The following is a 20,884-nucleotide window of genomic DNA, read 5'->3' as shown; positions in this document are numbered from 1 at the left end:
TGAAAGAATGGCTCTTGTCTCAATTTGTCAGACATTGAAAGCAGAAATTTTGAGAAAATTGCTTAGCCACCACTACCACAGGTTTCCTTGGTGGTGTAGATGGACTGTGATGAGAAATTGCTGGGGAAGTAGTAACTGTATACTTAATGTTAAAAATACTACTCAGGGCTCTGAATCTTGTGTTAGGATGTGTTTAAGTACAAGAGAAGATGCCTCGGGCTGGAGAAATGGCTCAGTGGTTAAGGGCACCGCCTGCTCTTCCAGAGGTCCTGAGTTCAATTCCCAGCAACCACATGGTGGCTCACAACCATCTATAATGTTATCTGTTGCCCTCTTCTGCAGATAAAGCACTCATATACAATAAATACAATAAATAAATCTTTAGAGGGAGGAAGGGAGGGAGGAAGGGAGGGAGGGAACCAGGGAGCCATAGGTAAGATAGCTCAGTATACTCAGTAGAACATCCTTGAGGACAACTCTTCAGATTTTTGAGCCATCAGCAGAATGCTGAACTTAGGTGTGCAAAAAGTGTGATGTTTTAGAGAACAAATCTTTTTTCTGAATGGAGATATATTTTGGATATTTTACAGTGACAGACATGTGAAGATGTCCTTTAAAGCTCCTAAGTGTTTAGCTTTACTTGGTTAATAAACCTTACTTAGCTTGGAAGCTACATGAATTAAGTTTTTAGATTTTTATGTGTTGTGTGTATAGTCCAGTGTGTGCTAGGCGTGCTTGTAGAGGTCAGAGTTTTGTGGCCTGTGTTCTCTCCTTCCATCTTTAGGGATGTTGTGGAAGTGGAGCTGAGGGTGTCATGCTTTGTGGTCAGCACATTAAGTGGACATTTTAGTTGTTTTTTTAAAGTACCCCCCCCCATTTCAGCTGTAATCATAATCATTCTGGAAATTGAACTTTTATATTCCCTTTACAATGGAATTTTGGTGTTTTACAATCTTCACTTACCCAACTCCAAATATTCAAAACCTTAGGGAACCACAGTGATGTATTTAATACCTTTGTGTAAAGGCTTTATAGTGAACTCTTCCTAATGATGATTCTGCTGTAGTGTGGTTCATTATCTCAGGGCAACAGGAAGTAAGCCCACACAGACCCTCAGCTTTCGTGCTGCCCCGGAGGAACTGAGCAATAGTAGTTTGGTTTTTGGGGGGCATGGAGTGGGGTAGGTTTGAAACAGGGTTTCTCTGCGTAGCCTGGGCTGTCCTGGACTTGCTTAGTAGATCACTCTGGCCTTGAACTCTGTCTGCCCTCCCCAACCCCAAGTGCTGGGATTAAAGGCGCCTGGTGCAATGTTAGTTTTTATATCCCTTTTCAAGACAGTGGACTGATGATGAGAAAAGATTGGGAAAAATTTTGTATGTAGTATGGGTAAAAGTGTATCTCATTTTAAAGTTACCTTTTCTTCATGAAAATCTAAGCTATGTTGTGCCGTGTGTCTCTCCTCTGCCCAGTCAGATGTCAGGTTTATGTTTAAAGCCTAAGAAAGACTATGCTAGAGCTTTTAAATTTGGTAATGACAGCAACATAAGTGTGATGAGCCAAAATAGAAAGAACTCTGTTTGGCAAACTCCCATTCCCTAGGGATTTATTAAATAGCAACAGTACAGTTACCAGTGTCAGCTGACACATTATTTTGCCCTTCTGTAATGGTGCCTTCTTCAGCAAAGCTGTTGATGGTGTATTGCTTAAAGTAGTCCTGACTAAGGATTCTCTTCGTCACTGCTTAGATAAGTTAACAAAATCTGTATGTCTGTTTGGGAGTTTGACTTATGCTAGACCTGCCTCTTCATCGGTGCTTGTATAATCTCTGAAAATTTAGCTGATACCTTTCTGGCCCTTTACTTTAATAGTAATAAATCTGTATTTTCTGTGTAAACAGCTGTTGGCAGTTGCATGGCTATTACTATGTACTTAACAATGTCTTTCATTTTCTAAATAATGTTTCTCATAGCAACTTTGATGGTTTTGGTCTTTCTGTTCTAAGATAATATTTGGTAATCTCTATTTTTCCAACATTCTGTCATTGCATAGTTAATGATAGTAGGCTATTGTATTGAACTTTATTAGCAACAGGTTATCATTATGTTCCTTAAGGAGCATGCTTTTTAGAATCCTTTGAAGAAAGGAATTTTATCTCTTAAAAAAAAAATCTTGAGCCAGCACCATGGCACATGCACTCAGGAGGCAGAGGCAGGTAGCTCTCTGTGAGTTCAAAGCCAGCCTGGTCTACAAAGCAAGTCCAGGACAGCCAAGGCTACACAGAGAAATCCTGTCTTGAAAAACCAAATAAATAAATAAAATAAAAATCTAATATAAAATATTTTGTGATGACTGGATTATTTGAAATATAACCTGAATATCTGAATTTATATTCCACTCTGACAGTTGGTCTTGTAACTAAATATAAAATTGATTAGAACCAATGTAATATGCAAAGCCAGACATGATAATAAGTACATGTCATCCCAAAACTCAGGAGGCTGTGGCAGGAAGATTTCATGCTCAAGCATCCGTCACTATGTATTAAAAAACAGTAAGATAAGGGGAAGAGGAGAGAAAGGAAGAGCTCTGAGTGAGGCCCGTGCTCTAGGAGAGGCTCCTGGCCTCACTGGGGGGAGTGGAAATAAGTTTTCCACTGAGTGTTACAGTTAGCTCTTTTAAAATGAGATTGCTTTAAAAAAAAAAAATGAGATTGCTGGTATCCGACTATAGTGGAGACTCAGGAGTTCCAGAAGCCTGTGATGGTACCAAGTGTTGTAGCCCTTTGTTAAGCTGCCATGCTAAGATGGCAGAGAAAGTGGTGGGTGCGTGTTTGAAACCTTCAGGAAGGCAGGTCTGGTGAGAGGCAGGCCCAGCGGGTGCTTCGAGCTTGCCACAATGAAGTGGGCATGGGCTTCAATGGCTGCCAAGGCAGTTATGCCATCGATGCCCAAACCCCTGGTGTCTAGCAGAGATTCATCCCCTAGAATAAACTATGAGGCTCAGACAGTGAGTGGAGTGGAGGAGTGGAGTGAGAGAGCCAGCCAATCCTTATTTGAGAATCAGGGATTTATAAACCTTGGTCATTGAGTGAGGAGGGGTTCGAGGGTGAATGTGTCTGACTCGCTGGGGCTAGAGATGCCAGGGATACTTAATCTGCGTGTAACAAAACAGCCCTATCATAAATAGGAAAACACTATTTAATTATCCTGTGGGCTGGGGGGAATCTCCAGGTACAGTTAAAAGGTCATTGGTTGAAAGCCAAGACACCAAGACATCTTTTTAGCATAGAGCGGGAATCCCCAGGTGCTGAACAGGTTCTATCAGGAAAAGGTCAGACCTGTAATCTTCCCTGAGGGCCATGTGACACTCCTTAGGGGATCTAGGGTTCCCCAGATCAGGCGAAGAGGGGACCCCACTAAGAAAGGGAGTCCATTGTTCCTGTACCAAGCTCAGGCTATCTCAAAACGCCAGACTTCAACATTACAGTGGGGACCCACAACAACTCTTTTTATTTTACTAATAATTTATTAACTTTTACATATCACCTGTATTTTGTATGACTTTTACCTATTATTTAGATAGTAAGGTGTTAGTAAATGAGAGAGGAGGAAATTTTATAGAAGTATTTCAAGAATTACTGATAAAATACTGTTTGTTCACTTTTGGGGAAGACTTGTCATTGTATACTCAATTATGCCTCAGCCCTATAGTTTGAATAATTACACACAAAAACGTTGCGTTTGTAATCCTAGGGATCCATAATAAACAGCTGCAACTTTCTTAAAACCTGCTTGAATCTGAAAGGAATTGATTTTTTCACGTTTGTCCTTTTTAAAATAAAGTACACATACCTGCTACATATTAAGTATTCTGATTTTTGAATGCTTGTAATGCAGTTTTGTTAGTACTCTTGATTAATTTATTTTGGCTCTTGTCTCCAGCATTTGCAACCAAATTATACTTTAAATGCTAGACAAGGTTTGTTCTAGCCTAATTGGTTGCTGGCATTTCTTAGCTTCACAGCTGCTGTGAATTGAGCTGTAAACTAGGAAACATAAAATAGGGGCCTATTCTCAGAGACCAAAAGGCATTTGTCAACATGTGAAACTTGTTTTTGACGGTTCAGTAAATATATGAACTTTTTAAAATTAAGGATCACTAATACCTACTTGAAGTAATCATAATTGATTTTTAAGTAGAAAGCCTTGAAATTAATGTATTTCAAGTCAAAGTGACTTGAATTGGAGTGGCACTCTTTTTTTAAAACAAAGATCATCTGTTCTTATTAGTAGATATTTGGAAGTTGAACTCTAAACTGCTTATTATACTGTGACAAAAACTTGAACATGACAAGAAGTTGAAAACCTGTAGAGATTTTAAATAGGCCGAACATAAAATGACATTGAAAAGAGGCTGTGATTTCAAAATATTATATATTTATTTAGCCAGTCATATTTTTATGTTATTTAACTTGTGGAATTTACTTTTCCATTAGATTCAATCATGAAGTTGCCTGTTTGCCTTCCTTCTTTTCTTTTATCTATTATTGGAATCTGGGCTAGGGAGATGGCTGAATTGGTACAAGCGTGAGGACTGAGTTTTAGTCCCAGAACCCATGTGAAACAAAAAAGTGGTGCCTACTTGTAATCCTAACACTGGGGACGGCAAAGACAGGTAGACCTGCTGGAGCTGCTGGCCTGCCAGCTTACCTTGCTTAATGAATTTCAGGCAACTGAGAGACCCTGGCTCAACAGAAGGTGAGTAGCTCCTAGGGATTACACCAGTGGCTAGCCTCTAGCATATACACACATGCTCACATTTGGATTTTGACTTTGTAATATTTCATCTGAGAATGATTAGTTGAATGTATGTGAAAATGTTATTGGTTCTCAACAGAAATATATGAGGAGTTCATTTTTAGGCAGTGCATAGGCATGACCCATTGGAGGCCAGTGAGCTTTTCATGTATGTATGAAAATGCTGATGGGGAAACTACTTTTACTTTAAATGGGAAGAAAATGTGTATTAATCATGAACCCAAGTTGTCACCAACTTGAGCAGTGTAGCTGCTACAGTGAGCCAGTCACTTGTATTTAAAAAGCACAGTACTGGAGTGTTTGGACAGTGAGAGTCTTAGGTTACTGTCCGTGTGACAAAACACCATGACCAAAAGCAAATTGGGGAGGAACGGGTTTATTTGGCTTCCATTTCCATATTGTAGCCCATCGTTGGAAGGAAGTCAGGACAGAAATGAAGCAGGGCAGGAACCTGGAGGCAGGAGCTGGTGCAGAGGCCATGGAGGGGGCTGCTTACTGGATTCTTCCTCATGGCTTGCTCAGCCTTTCTTGTAGAACCCAGGACCACTAGCCCAGGGGATGGCAGCACCTACAATGGGCTGGACCCTCACCCATCAATCAGTAATTAAGAAAATGCGCTACAGCTGGATCTTATGGAGGGATTTCTCAATTGAGATTCTGTCTTTTCAGTTAAATCCAGCTTGTGTCAAGTTGACCTAAAACTAGCCAGCACAATGAGCAATAAGTAAGATCAAATTAGATTTACATGCAGTGTTTTTCTTATAGTTGCTCTCTGCACAATCACTGTATTTTCTCCAACATTTCCTTAGATGCTTTAGTGCTTGTTCAATGCTAAGCTGAACAAGGTGGTCAATAAGTCTGTTAGAGGCTTTGAAAATGCGTCGAGGGCCTGTATGTCCTGCTAGAAAATGTTTAACCTTGAATATGATTAAAGCGTTGTTGTAGTTCACTCTCACTATAACAGAGTACCCAAGACTAACAGAATCGATTAAAAAGGTTTAGTTAATTCACATTTCTGGAGGCTTGAAAGGCCAGTATTGTGTGGATTCATCTATCCAGGTTCTGATCGACTTAGCATAGCTGATGAGTCCCAGGTCTCAGTGAGAGACTACATCTCAAAAACAAGGTATATGCCGCCTGAGGAGTTACCCCATTGATACTTAGCCTTAAAAATAAACACACAAACTGACAATCTGCAAATTATATCGTTACATTTTTTCCATACACTTTTGTTTAAAATGTTAAATGATACAGATATGATAGTGGTTTACATTCAGAATTTCAGACACACCAAGATAGGAAAGATGTTCTCTTCAAGGCTGCCAAATACAAATAGCCCAAACATTTATATAATTCCTGATTGTTTCATGGTTCTTCTTGCTGTAGGTAGTTTATTGTACATATATGTAATAATATAAATGTATATGTAAAAAATAAAAATATTTAATAACAAGTGTTAAATGAAATACTTCTTTATGCATGGAGGAGAAACAGAAGGGAAAGTGGGTGCAAGAGCGGGAGGCTGCGCTTGATTCCTCCTCAGTTCCAGTAACAACTAATCTCGTTAAGCGAGAGTGTGAGCTCCTACAGGTGGCTTTAAATTATTAGCACTCTAGTTTCCTTGTTGGCGCCCAGATGCTTCCCACTGGATTCTCTACCCTGAATGCCCTGCTTTAAGGAATTAAGCCTCAACGTGAGCTTTGGGAGATGAGAAGAGAAACCATATGTAGATGGTAACATTTCACATCTGGCTACTCGTTCCTGCCCCTTGAACACGCACACAAGAACAGTCATCCCATCTCAGTCCCAGGAACATCAAACAAGCTATCCACTTGCAAGGCAGAACAGTGGGCCAGGTCACAAGGCAATACTCTCATTGTAGGGGAGCTGCAGAAAAGACAGCAAGCTCCAGACTCAGGCTCCCAAAGCACTAGGGTAAAGGGCCTCAGGCAGCCTTGCCTCCAGACCCAGATGCTCTCCCAGTGCCTGCAGCGTTCTCAGGTGGTGGGTGCTGCTGGGAGCCATGGTTGTTCTGGGCTCCTATGTAGGACTGATCCCACTTCAATGCGTCTAGTAGGTGTTGCCCTCGTGCAGACTCTCCTTAGTAGTCCTGTCCTGCCTGGGCTCTCACGTATACGTTTTCTTTTGAAATTTGAAAATCAGCATTTGTTGCAATGCTTACATTTTCTGCACACCTGCATGAGACACCACAAAGGATTATGGCCTATGCTCTTGAGAGTTGGGGCCTGAACTACACTTGGGTATTTAGGCCATCACTAAGATCCTGGTGCTGGGATTGCACAGCAAAGGCAGCTCTCAGCACCCTCACATGAACTTTGTGATGGAAAAAGCATGGCAGCAAGGTCATCTTTGGAAAGCTTTTTTTCTTTTGTATCAACCAGTCTTTTGTCACTGTGACAAAATACTTGAAATAATGAAGGAAAGGTGTTGTTGTTGTTGTTGTTTACTCTTTCAAGGTTTCAATCCATGGTCACCTGGCTTTGTTACTTCTTAACCCATGTTTTATAAGACAGATAGATCATTATGACAGGGAGGGTGAGGGATGTTGGGCAAAGTGACTCAATTCAAGGTAAACCAAAGGCAGGCGGGGAAGATAAGGTGAGAGGTTCCTGAACCGGTAGTGTCATCAGCTTTGGGGTTGGGGGCTATTTTATATCTAACCTACAACATCCATTGTCCTGAGGAGTAGTATTTGGCTTCCTTTTTTGGAGCTAGTTTGTTTAGCTCAACTGTACTCTTAGATACTTCATGTGACTAAGCTGCAAATTTTTCAATTTTTTGTTTTCTTTTTACCATTTCCTTGCTTTCAAGTCAGTGTTAACAGTATGATGACACAGTCCCCTTTGTTTCTGGTTTAGAAATTAGTTTCACACTATGATCATGGACATGATACATTCAGGTCCTTCACAATGGATATATAATAAGGGTGGGATCAGGGCTAAATAAGAGGGGTGGGCAAGGTGGCTCCGTTGATAAAGTCGCTACTGTGTAAGCAGGAGAGCCTTGAAGCATCCCCAGCATGCACATGAGAACCAAGCCATGGTAATAGATGTTTGTAATCCCAGCTTTGAGAAGGCAGAGACAAGCAGATCCTGGCGTTTGCTGGCCTAGTCTAACAGTTGAGTCCCAGGTCCCAGTGAGAGACCCTATCTCAAAAACTAGGTGGATGCCTCCTGAGGACTTGTCCCATTATAATTAGCCTTAAAAATGGATACAGACATGTACACACACACAACTGCAAATTATATCAATACAATTTTTTTCATATACTTTTGTTTAAAATGTTAATTGCTTTGCCAGGCATGGTACACCCCTTTAATCCCAACACTCAGGAGGCAAAGGCAGGTGGATCTTTCAGTGTGAGGCCAGCCTGCTCTATAGGACAGCTAGAACTACACAGGAAAACCCTGTTTTAAAAGCAAAACAGAGAAGTTAATTGATTTGACATTCCTAACTGCAGATCTTCTCCTTAAAAGCCTAACTTTGGGTACTAACAATTAGGAGACATGCTATTGGGAATGGTCTTCTACAGTGAAAAACAACTCAGCAGGAATATTTTCTTCAGGTAACTTGGAATAAAGCTGAAAACTTGGTGGATTTTATGAAATATTAAACAATTTTCTGTGAATATGACTGGAAGATGAGTAAAATATTCTAGTTGGAAACAGAATGATAATGTTTGCGTGTCAGCATCAGTCTGCATGAGACATAGATGAGAACGCCGGGTGTGGTAGTGCACGCCTTTAATCCCAGCACTCGGGAGGCAGAGGCAGGCGGATCGCTGTGAGGCCAGCCTGGTCTACAGAGGAAGTCCAGGACATAGAGACTGTCTCGAAAAACCTTAAAAAAAAAAAAAAAAAAAAAAAAAAAAAAACAGCTGAGCTCAAGATAACGCCAGCCAATAGAAATGGTTTGAAGTGCTAACCGGATGAGTCTGGGTTAGATGGTCTTGGCAAAAAGCCTTTGCTGGACATGGTAGCATGTGCCTAATCCCAGGGCGTGAGGCATACATAGCAGGATGCTGTCTCTAAAACTAAATTGATTAACTGAATAGATTGAAAATGGCTCCAGATTTCTTTTTCTTAACTACGATTATAGAAAATTTTTGTTCCAAGGGAAAGCAGTCTAAGATAACAAAGGTTGAAAATACTCTTGTGCACTGGGAAATCCATATAATTGTTTGTGACTTTTGTCTCTTCTCTTTAGTCAGATGTCATACCTTTAGAACTCATTAACAGACTATCCCAGAGCTGCCATGTATTTAACAGTTTAAGAAATATTTAGGGGGCTGGAGACATGGCTCAGAGGTTAAAAGCACTGCCTGCTCTTCCAGAGGTCTTGTGTTCAATTCCCAGCAACCACATGGTGGCTCACAACCATCTAGAATAAGATCTGGTACCCTCTTCTGGCCTGCGGGTGTATACTATATACATAATAAATAAATCTTAAAGAAATACTTGTAGAAAACACATGAGGCAACCAGTCACAGGGAAATTTCGAACAATAACAAAAACATTGCATGGAAGAACTCACTGGATGTTAAAGCAGTTCTTGAAGAGAAATAGGTAGCTTTAACTGCTGTGAGAAAATAAGGAAATGTGAAAGATGAACAAGCTAAATGGTCTTTTTAAAAATGCACTAAGAGCCATGAAATGACTGTGGATAAGGGCGTTTGCTGCCAAGCCTGACAACCTGATTGAACCCCAAGTCCCACATGGTAGAAGAAAAGAACCGACACCTACAAGTTGACCTCTGATCTCCACAGGCTGTGGCATGAATATACTTCACCCCTCCCTCCCTGTCTGTCTCTCTCCCTCTCCCTCCCTCCCTCCTTCCCTTCCCTTGCTCTCCCCACACCCCAGTCAATCTATTCTATTAAAGTTATCCAAAGTCAGAAGTAACATCATAAGCCATTTGAAGAATGCTTGTTAAATACTATAAAGGTTCAAATAATTGTGATTTTAATACTAGGTGGTGGTTGTTATTGTTGTTCTGTTTTGTTTGGAAACTGGGTCTGATGTAAGCTACCTGACCTCTAACTTGCCTAATAGCCAAGGATGACCTTGAACCTCTTGATTTCCTACCACCACCTACAGGTACTTGGATTTCAAGTGTGAGCCACTATGCCCATTTTATGATTTCCCCCCCAATTTTTTCCAGAGAATAGGAAGGAAAAATATGCCGTTAAAAATCATTTTATGAGCCAATGAGGTGACCTAGTACTACGGCCAAGCCTAACAGTTGAATTTGATCTCTGAGACCTACATGGTAGAAACAGAGAACCAACTCCTGCACGTTGTCCTCTGATGTCCACATGTATGTTCTAGCGCATGTGCATCCGCAGGCACAAATAAGTTGATGTGAGAAAGGAAAATTGTTGACCTCTGTCCAAAATAATATTCAGGTCATTTACAACCAGATTTCTTAACCGTTTGATACTATTAATTTACTTTTTGGAATAGAAAAACTGATTTTACTATTTATACAAGCAAACAAAAAGGCAAAGATCATAAAACAGACTCTTAGGAGAAGTAAGGTGGGAGAGACTGTTTCAGAGGTAAGCGAAGCTCTCCTGACAGTGTACAGTGGGTTCAGAGATGAGGAAGTAGACGCATGCATATGTGCTTCAGCTATGAGGAAGTAGTGCTGCAGACAGGGAGAAAGTACGCTTCCGGAAGCGCTGCTGAGCATGTTGGTTTTCATAAGGGCAGGGAAGGAAGCTGGTTACCATACACACTGAGTGCCAACGGATTAAGGACACCATGAAAGAGTATGTTACACTTTTGAAGAAGCTGTAATCTCAGACTGACCTGGAGCTTGCCAAATAGGTCTCCGTTGTAGCACTGCCCCTGCCTCTGATTTCTAAGCCCATTGTGCCCATCGGGGTGGGGTTTATTCTTGGGGGTATCTGGTATTCAGGCACACTTTCCTGGGGCTCGGATGGTCTTTCTTTCTTTCTTTCTTTCTTTTTTTTTTTTTTGTTTGTTTTGGTTTTGGTTTTTTTGAGACAGGGTTTCTCTGTGTAGCCTTGGCTGTCCTAGATTCCCTTTGTTAACCAGGCTGGCCTCGAAGTCACAGTGATCCACTTGCCTATCAAGTGCTGGGATTAAAGGTGTGCGCCACCACCGCCCGGCCGGATGTTTGTCAAAGTCTCTTACCTTTCCCGGAACAAGTTACTGTGATCTTCTTGTCCCGATTAGTGGTTATTACTGTGGTGAGATTACCAGGGATGGTACGCGCAGGGGTAGCTGCTGTGTCGGCCTGTGCTCGTGTTTGATAAAACAGTGATAGGTCCTGCCAGAGCCCCAGCAGGGCTTCTCAGGCTGCTCTTCAGACCGTTCTTCATTCTCATAATCTTAAATGTAGGCCCCCTGCCTCAGCATCACTACAAAGGAGCGTCTTCCTTTGCGTTCGTCAGGATCTCCACAGCCCTTATCTTTTAGCTGAGCATTTAGAATTTCTTGGGAAGCCTTTGCCCGCTGACAAAGCAGGCATAGGTGCTGGTGTGCCTGTTTTGGCCAGGGCAGGACTCCTCTAGAGGGTGTTAGTTGTTGTGGCGCTCCCTCCTGCACTGACCACAACCCTGTTTGATGAGCAGGAAGGTCTGAGGCGTCCTCTGTTTAATGCTGCAGTGGATCAGTAACCAGACCTGCATCAGGGTCCAGGTTTTCCATGCCGAATCGTCCTCTTCTCTTTGTCTTTCACAGTAAATGTCCTGTACTTTTCTTAATGTGCCTCTCAGAGGATCCAACCAGTACATCCCTAGTTATTTACCTACTTTCATCTGATTGCAATGGGATTTTTTATTTTTCTTTTTGAGACAGGATTTCTCTGTGTAGCTTTGGCTGTCCTGGACTCACTTTGTAAATCAAGCTGGCCTTGAACTCACAGCGATCTGCCTGACTCTGTCTCCCTGAGTGCTGGGATTACAAGCACCACTGCCCCCGGGTTTTGCAATGAGGATTTTTAAATTTTTTTAATTGCATTTGTATTTGCAGGGAGGCAATTTGTGGGAGTTCTTCTTTGTAGTTTGTGGGCCCCAGGACATCAGGGTTGTTGGCAAGTGCTTTAACATGCTGAGCCATCTCCTACAATACGAATTCTTTTTTTATTTAAAAAACCGTTTCTATTTTATTCTTCCCATTATTTCATAGTGAATTGTCTTCTTTCATCTGGGTACTATGCTGCTTTTTTTAGTGTCCACCTGTTGCTGAGAATGACAGTATTTACTCAGTTGTTTTCACATCTTTGGCATTTTTTTTTTTTTAAGTGCAAAATTTTTCAGTAAGAATTTTTTTCTTTTAAAAATTTTTTTTATTATTTTTTACATATACATTTATATTACACATATATACAGTAAATTACCTACAGCAAGAAGAACCATGAAATAACCAGGAATTATATGTATACACACACACACACACACACACACACGTGTGTGTGTGTGTGTGTGTGTGTGTGTGTGTGTGTTACATTCATAGTGTTTTGGCTGTTTGTATTTGGCAACCTTGAAGAAAACATCTTTCCTATCTTGGTAATTAATTTTGTTCCTTCTCAAGTCTCTGATGGGGTTGAAGACCAGATAGTCTAGTTTTGCAATTAAGCTTAGTTGTTTAGGGGTTAAGATGTTTTTAGGTCTAAATAGATGTTTTAAGTTGATAATGACAGGATATGGTAGATACTGATTTATATTCAGAATTTTAGACTCATCTTTGATATTTAATTTCTTCACCTTTAATCCCAATACTTGGGAAGCAGAAGCAGGCAGGTCTCTGAGTTTGAGGCCAGCCTGGTCTGCATAGCAAGTACCAGACCAGCCACAGCGCTACTTAGTAAGACCCTGTCTTGTTTGTCAATCAGTTAACTATTTGATAAATTTATGTTTAGTCCTTTACTTAGAATGGGTATTACTGGAAGACTTTTGAGCAAAATGTGACTAGGTGGGGGTGGGGGTGGAGGTGGGGTGTGTGTGCCACACAGTAGAATTGATGATGGTAATGTAAAGAAAGTGGAGAAGATGTCACCCTGCACTTACTCCTCTAAGACAAGGTCTCTCTGAGCCTGGCCCTGAGATGGGGTTCAGCAGGCCTGCCACCCCTCCACAGGCGTGTGACAACGCCTGGGCTCTGAGGGTTTGCACTCAGGTCCTCAGGCTTGTGCAGCAAGCGCTCTTCCTGGCTGGCCTGGAACTACTATGTAGCTCAGGCTGTTCTCAAACTTGCAGTAGCCCTCATGCCTCAGTTTCCCTAGTGCTGATATTACAAACGTGGGCTACCATATTTGCTGTAACTTATTTCAAACCAGGATCCTGTGGCTGATAGAGAACAGAGTGAAGGTTACAATGCTGGAAACAGGCAGTGGCTGAGAGAATATTGCACAGTCACGCTGTGATGCAAATCCGTCTCTGCCTTTGGTTTTTGGCAACATCATGCATGTGTGCAGTGAGTTTTGGTCATTGTCTGCTCTCCTGTCCCCTCCTCTGCTGTTTCAATCATTCTTCTCAGCAGTCCCCAGCCCCTTTGTTTCCATGGTGTGTGTGTGTGTGTGTGTGTGTGTGTGTGTGTGTGTGTGTGTGAGAGAGAGAGAGAGAGAGAGAGAGAGAGAGAGAGAGAGAGAGAGAGAGAGAGAGACTGAGTTAACTAGCACTGTAAGAAAACATAGCTATCTTGTAACAAGGGGTAGAGTTTGTGTAAAGAAGGACCTGGCTGTGAAATAGCTTAGAAAATAATTAAGATTAATGCTCAGTATTGGCATTAGAAAAGAATTAAGTCTTGCAGTTGGAAACCTATTGTTGTGTTTACTTTTTATTATTTGCATGTATTGAGTGCATTGTAACACACACATGAGCACATATAAAAGTTCGTTGGATTCCCTGGAGTGGGAATTACATATAGTCTTGAGCCACCTGGTATGGGTGTTGCAAGTGCTCTTAACTGCTGAGCCTTCTCTACAGCCCTTAATTACACTTAATAAAGGAGTATCTAAATCCATGCTGTCTGTGGAACTGTTGAAATTAATAGCCTAGCTAAAATTAATGTATATGGTGTCATGGAAGCAGCAGCGTGTGTGTGTGTGTGTGTGTGTGTGTGTGTGTGTGTGTGTGTGTGTGTTTAAAAAAGGAAAATATGTTTACACATTGCTGTAATCCTAGCATTTAAGAGGTACAAAAGGGACATCAGATGTTGAAAGTCATCCTGAACTACATAATAAGTTCAAATACCCTGTCTTGATCAGCATATCAGTTGCTAGTACTAAATACTCTCAGGATTTGATTATTGGTTGATTGCTTTACAGGTATGGTTTTATGTAGCTCAGGCAGAACTTGAATTCACTGTGGAGTTGAAGATGGCTTTGAACCCTTGACTTCTAGCTTCTACCTTCCAAATACTGAGCTTATATAAGAATTCTTCAAATTTTTGTGTAGAGTGTGTGTTTGTGTGTGTGTGTGTCTGTGTGTTTATGTGTGTATATGTGAGTGAAAATAATTTTGTACATAAAATATCAATGATGCTTTGATCTTTAATACAGTATTAGCATTTCAGCTATATGTTTTTGTTTTATGTATTTAAAATGTTGTAAATTATCTTAAATACCCTAAGGGTTTCATGTAAGAAACACATGTTAAAATTCCTTATGTTCAATATTTTATTAGGTAATATATAGATGTGTAAAATAGTTTCAGTACTTGACTAATAATCAAATGGAATGAAGACATGAAATAATCAGTAAATATATGGTGGATACATATATCTGTGAATCTGATTCTAGGAGTTTGACTTAAGGAAATAAGTGGCAGGTGTATAATGGCAGATACAGTGTCATAGCTGTTTACAATATTGAAAATGTAACCTCAGAGAGACTACTGTAAATTACAATAAACGGAATGTTATACAATAGTTTTAAATAATGATTAAGCTTTTTAGTTATTGACTGGTAACGTCCACAGTCCACTAAAAGGGAAGGGAAACAAGTTTTGAGCATTATGTATCATAGTCTGTCTGTTGATGGCAAGATTACACCATCAGAAAGTTAAGTATAGATATGGGCAGTCAACATACAGGAAAGGACATTTAGATTAGTATTTCTTAGTGTTTGAGGAGTATCGTTTCTTTCTATGTGCAAAGATAATGTCTTTACTTTGTACTTATATGATTTAAAGTGTGATTCCCATATAAATGGTCTATTAGTATAGTATAACAGTTAATCTTAGGAATCTTTGTTTTGTGTCCCACAGTGTAAGTTTGGAATCATAGCAAGTTAACTTCCTAATCATTAGAACTGTTAAATGGCCTAAGTTTAGTAATCTGTCAGTATGGCTGTTTATCAAGTAGACTTGTTCTTAACAAATACTCTGAGTTTCTGGACTTGTTCTTAGGAATCTAATGGACAAAGTGTATTTTTGTGAAAATTCCTTGTAAGAATGGCCAGGCCATACATATTATTGGATATGTATGTGCATATATGTATGTATGTGTGTGGGGATTATTAAGTTGTAGTTAGCCATATTGTAAGAATTCTGTCTTTCATTCCTTTTAAAATATATGTTTTATTTCCACTTAGGCCGAATACACCAAGCGATGGTAACATCTTTAAATGAAGACAATGAAAGTGTAACTGTTGAGTGGATAGAAAATGGAGATACAAAAGGCAAAGAGGTACGATTGCTGAGTTAAACATCATCTCTAGTCAGGATTCTGAATACAAAACAGAACAGAAAAAGATATAATTTTATGGACGTAGCTGTTCTGTATAATTCCTTTAAGAACTTTCAAATAGGAGCTAGAAAGATGACTATTAAGACCAATGGCTGCTCTTCCAGAGGACCCTGGTTTAACTTTCAGCCCCAACATAGTGGTTCCCAGCCATCTGTAACTAGTTCTGGGGGATCCAACATTTTTCTGGTGTCGTAGAGCACCAAGCATGGACATAATACACAGATATTCATGCACACAAAACACCTACACATACACACACACACACACACACACACACACACACACACACACAAAAGAAAAATCTAATGAGTTTAAAAAATTAACTCAAAAGAAGAAAATCTCTATATATCATCTGTTCCTTAGTGAAATGCATAAAGTTTGAAAATTGCTGTATATAAATAACAGTTATGTAGTTTTGATGGTCACATTTAGTATAAAATATAGTGGGTTATTGTTCTAAACAATCTAGTTTGCATAGTAATGTTGTCATTAAGTGTCATTTAAGAGTCAATTTGCTTTATACCTTACACGTGTTTGTTTAAACAGATTGATTTGGAAAGCATCTTTTCGCTTAACCCTGACCTTGTACCTGATGAAGAGATTGAACCGAGTCCGGAAATACCTCCACCCTCATCATCTTCAAAAGTGAACAAAATTGTAAAGGTTAGTTAGGCGAACACACACGTGTGCTCTTGAGACTAGTACACTGAAGAGTATGTACAGTATGTGTCAAGTATTAATTGGTTTACATTTTTAAAGAGTTCTTTCCACCATCTGTGTTCATGCATATACGTACATACTGTAATGAGTCAGGGTTGTCCAGTTCACAACTCAAGACAATCAGATAATAAAAATTCCTTATCTAATTAGGATTTTTAAGCTTCACAAGAAATGAGTCCAAAGCTAATCTCTTGTCAATGTTGAACGAACAACTACTGACTGACAAAATAGTTTCGTGGTTTTTTTAAATCAAGAATAAGTATTCTAGTAGTCTTTTAAAAATTTTTGGTTTTTGTTTTTAATTGTAAAATGATGGGCGATGGTAAGAGCAGTTTAGCTACCTGTATATTGCCAGTGAAGAGAAACTTTGGAGAAATGCTGCATCCTGTGGAATAGCCATGGCTCTGTGTGGCTCTGCTGGGCACTGTGTCACACGCCTGTAATCCCAGCACTCAGGAGGCAAAGGCAGGCGGATCTTTGAGTTCGAGGCCAGCCTGGTCTACAAAGTGAGTTCCAGGATAGCCAAGGCTACACAGAGAAATTCTGTCTCAAAACAAACAAACAAACAAATAAATAAATAAAATAAATGGAAAGGAAAGGGAAAAAAAACATTTATTTTATGAAACACAACCGGAGGGTCCTGTCAAACCTTTACTTCTTAATGTTTGATTCAACAGCATTTATTGATTTTCTGCCTTGTGTAGACACTGTTAGAATACACAGATGGATATGCTATGGCTTGCAAGCCTATAGGAACTCTATATTATACAAGGAAATCATGCATAATATGCAAGTGTATTATAGAGACTTAACATTTACAAAATATTCTGCTTTTAAATTATGTATATGAATATAAGTCAGAGTTTCAGTTTTTATAACTTAAGCAAAGTGAGAGTCACTGCTTAAAGGTCTTTAATACATATGGACCGTTTCCATACCCAGCTTCAAAGCCCTAATGGCCTGGCATAGTTTTATCTACGCCCTCTTATCCCATCTTGAAGTCAAGCCCAGTGTCTCTCCTTTGCCTTTGCATCCTCCCAGCAAGCTCCATATATTCCCAGGCCTTAGAGTGTTGTTAACCTTTACTTTCCATTAAAACCACTTGATGGAGTTTAAAATACTGATTTCTGGGCTCCTCTTTGGGAGATGATGCCACTATCCAAGTAATACCTAATGTAATTTGAATGTGGGGTTGAATATAACAAAGTTATTTGCTGAGGACTTGATTTTAAGGGAATTCACTCATAGGAGCTATACAAATAGGACCAGAGTTGACTGCCTTAATCTTGCAGTAGCCAAGCCTTTGAAACCTCTAATGAAACCTTTTTAGGATAACTGGCTGCTTTTTTTTTTCATAATACTTTGGTTCTTCAGTTTAATAAAGGAGTCAATACTGTATTGCCTTCTAAGATCCAAAGATGTGATTTACTACCAGTCTGTCAATCCAAGATCAGAAGTGCTCTGAAATGCAAGGTTTCAGTTTTTATTTGCTAGTTTTATTCATTGAGTGTGTGTGAGTGTAGGTCTGTGGAGGACAGGTTGCAGCAGCTGGTTCCCACTTCCCACTTTGTTGAACCAGAGCCTCTTGTTGCTGATGTACTGTACTCTGGACTCTTGTCTTGTTGGAGGAGTATTGGGATTACAGGAACACGCAACCACATCCGGCTTTTTCTTTTCTTTTTTTCTTTCTCGTGGGGTTTAGGATTGACTCAGGTTAGACTTGTGCAGCAAGTTCCTTTACCCACTGAGCCATCTTGCCAGCCCCAAATGCAAGTTTTTTTTTGAGAACAAACATCACACCACAGAAAAGAAATTCTATATACATGATGAATTTCAGTCAGAATGAAGCTACACCAGAAGTATTATTATTACACAGTTATCTTCAAGGAGGTTGGATGTTCCTGGGAAAGAGCATTTTTACTACTGTTGTTGGATTCCAGTCCGCATATTAGCGTACACCTAATTTAAAAAAGCAGCTGTGACTGGCACTCCACACACTTGTAACTACAGCTCTGGGGGAGGCAGAGACTGAAGGGTCGCTGGGGCTTGCTGGCCGTTTCAGGTTCAGTGAGAGACCCTGACTCCAGGGAATAAGGTGGAGCATGACAGCAGGTCCCAGATGTCCTCCTCTGGGTTTTAAACACACATGCATGCACGCATACACACACGTCTTGAGGCTGTGTGTGTGTATAAGATATATATGGAACATACATGAATTTTCACTTCAAGTTGAATCCTATTATCAAAAAATCCAATTTTACACACATGAGTGCACAGACAAAAATATTCCAAGACATGAAGAAATGTAGAGTATTTCTGGTCTGGTGCTTTTCAGATAAAAGATAGTTATCCTTTACACAGTTTCATAGATGAAGTATAATGTAGTTACTTAGCCTCACTTCAGATTCTCCTCTGGAGAGGCGGTGATAATAAGATGGTTTTTGAGACCTGCTTGGACTGTAGTGAATCAATAACAGAAATAGCCAAACCTGAGCATCAGAGGACCTTTCCTGTCTGCGGGATGCATGATCTCATAGTTCTGAGAAGCAAAACTATAACATTTTCTTCCCCTACTCCTCTGTCTTTTTCTCTTTTTATGTAGTGTGTGTGTGTGTGTGTGTGTGTGTGTGTGTGTGTGTGTGTGTGTGTGTGTATGCGTGTGCACATTTTTATTTCTGGGTTATAAATGAAAAATTGTGTTTCTGAACTTTGTAAATATGAAGATTTCTACACTTGACCTGAGCTCAGTATTAAGAAAATAATGGCTCCATAGAGTTGTGTAAAACTGAAATAAATAAGGTCTTTATCTTTCTCATATTCCTTAATATATGGGGAATTTGGATATATGCCTCTGAAAGGAGCTTGACTATTGATAAATTAGCACTTTTTTGGTTATGTATTTTTCCTCAGTTTGGTTTTATGCTACTATTGTCTGTTTGTTTTTATTTAATTAAAAGAAGCTGAGGAATGAAGAAAAAAAATACCATAAATATTTTTTTTTCTGTAGAACCGACGGACTGTGGCATCTATTAAGAATGACCCTCCCCCAAGAGATAATAGAGGTGAAGTAAACCTTTATCCATCAATCTTTCCTACAGAGTTTGGGGGTTGTTTTGTTGTTGTTGTTTTTGTTTTGTTTTGTTTTTTGAGATAGGGTTTTCCCATGTATCCTTGGTTGTCTTGGAACTCACTCTGTAGACCAAGATGGTCTCGAACCCAGATCTCTGCCTGCCTCTGCCTCCCAGGTACTGGGATAAAAGTCCTGTGCTACCATCACTTAGTTCTGTACTGACTTTTTAGCATGGCTTTAATGAGGAACATCAAAAATAAACATTGCCCTTGGTGTTAATTGCTTAAACAATACATGGCTAATCTTAATGTTAGTGTTCCTGATCTGCTAATGTCCCAATAGCACTAATAACCTTTCTCTAGTGTAAAGATAAGAGCTGGTCATGGTGAGGCAGGCCTGTGACTCGAGCACTCAGGAGGCAAAGGCAGGAGACCCTGCACGTGGGAAGCCAATTTAGTCTACGTAGAAGATTCTAGGCCAAAAGGCTACACAGCAAGACTCCCAGAAAATAAAACAAAAAGTTTAAGCTGTATGTGCAGAGTACGTACTGTTTATTCATCTCGCTCAGTTTTGAACATTTGAGGAGGACATTATAGAGAGGAGTGAGGGAGGAGCCAAATGGAGATGGGTCCAGGGATGCGTTTCTTTATCACTGCTTTGGCCATAATTTTTGACTAAGGGGCTTGAATGGGTATAAACAGTAATTGACTTTAAGTTTCATAGACTTTGAGCTGGGGCATGTAGATAGGTAAGAATACTGTACAAGGCGGGGCGTGATGGCGCACACCTTTAATCCCAGCACTCAGGAGGCAGAGGCAGGTGGATCGCTGTGAGTTCGAGGCCAGCCTGGTCTACAAAGGAAGTCCAGGACAGCCCAGGCTACACAGAGAAACCCTGTCTCAAAAACCCAAAATAAATAAATAAATAAAAATAAAAAAACCCAAAGAATACTGTACAGTTGTATTTCTCTGTACGCATGGATGGTAGTAGAAGATGGGCCAGAAGTACCAGAGAGGAGACTAGAAGGAGAGAGGAGAAAGTCCTTCAAATCCTTTAGGAAGTTATGCAACTTGGTGAATTCTTGAGCCTTGGTGCCTGTGTACGTGCCTAGGCTGTATGGGGAAACATAGATTTGTTTCCTAAGTATCTGAATCATGTATACTTTTTTAGAAATGAGAGTGTGTTTATATTACATATGAAGTGTCTAGTGAAGTGTCTGTGCATTCTGAAATTCTAAGACTTGCGTTTCATGTGTATCTTTAAAAGTGACTATTAAAAGATAGCTCAGTGCTGAGCGTGGTGGCGCACGTCTTTAATCCCTGCACTTGGGAGGCAGAGGCAGGCGGATCTCTGTGAGTTCGAGGCCAGCCTGGTCTACAAAGTGAGTCCAGGACAGCCAAGGCTACACAGAGAAACCCTGTCTTGGACCCCTCTTCCCTCCCCCCCAAAAAAAAGTCAGTTTAGCTTTAGTTTTTAGGTATTCAGTTTTGTAGCTAAAGTCACACTGGAGGAAGTTTGCATGTTTCTGTTTGTATATTTGT

General features: G+C 40.1%; 1 protein-coding gene across 9 annotated transcripts in view; it reads left to right on the top strand.

The window, feature by feature from the left end:
* Positions 1-20,884, top strand: part of KIF2A (kinesin family member 2A) — a 62,840-nt gene that overhangs the window by 14,286 nt on the left and 27,670 nt on the right. For all 9 annotated transcript variants that reach the window (XM_084801666.1, XM_084801662.1, XM_084801665.1 and 6 more), the window contains exons 2-4: positions 15,399-15,493; positions 16,100-16,216; positions 19,281-19,335. In XM_084801666.1, coding sequence (XP_084657792.1) covers positions 15,399-15,493; positions 16,100-16,216; positions 19,281-19,335 — 267 coding nt within the window. The remainder of the gene's footprint in view (positions 1-15,398; positions 15,494-16,099; positions 16,217-19,280; positions 19,336-20,884) is intronic.

The sequence above is a fragment of the Acomys minous genome (assembly GCF_964271855.1).
Source record: "Acomys minous genome assembly, chromosome: 11".
Taxonomy (NCBI): domain Eukaryota; kingdom Metazoa; phylum Chordata; class Mammalia; order Rodentia; family Muridae; genus Acomys; species Acomys minous.
Note: the sequence above shows the minus strand (reverse complement) of the source record. Positions and strands in the feature narration are given on the sequence as shown.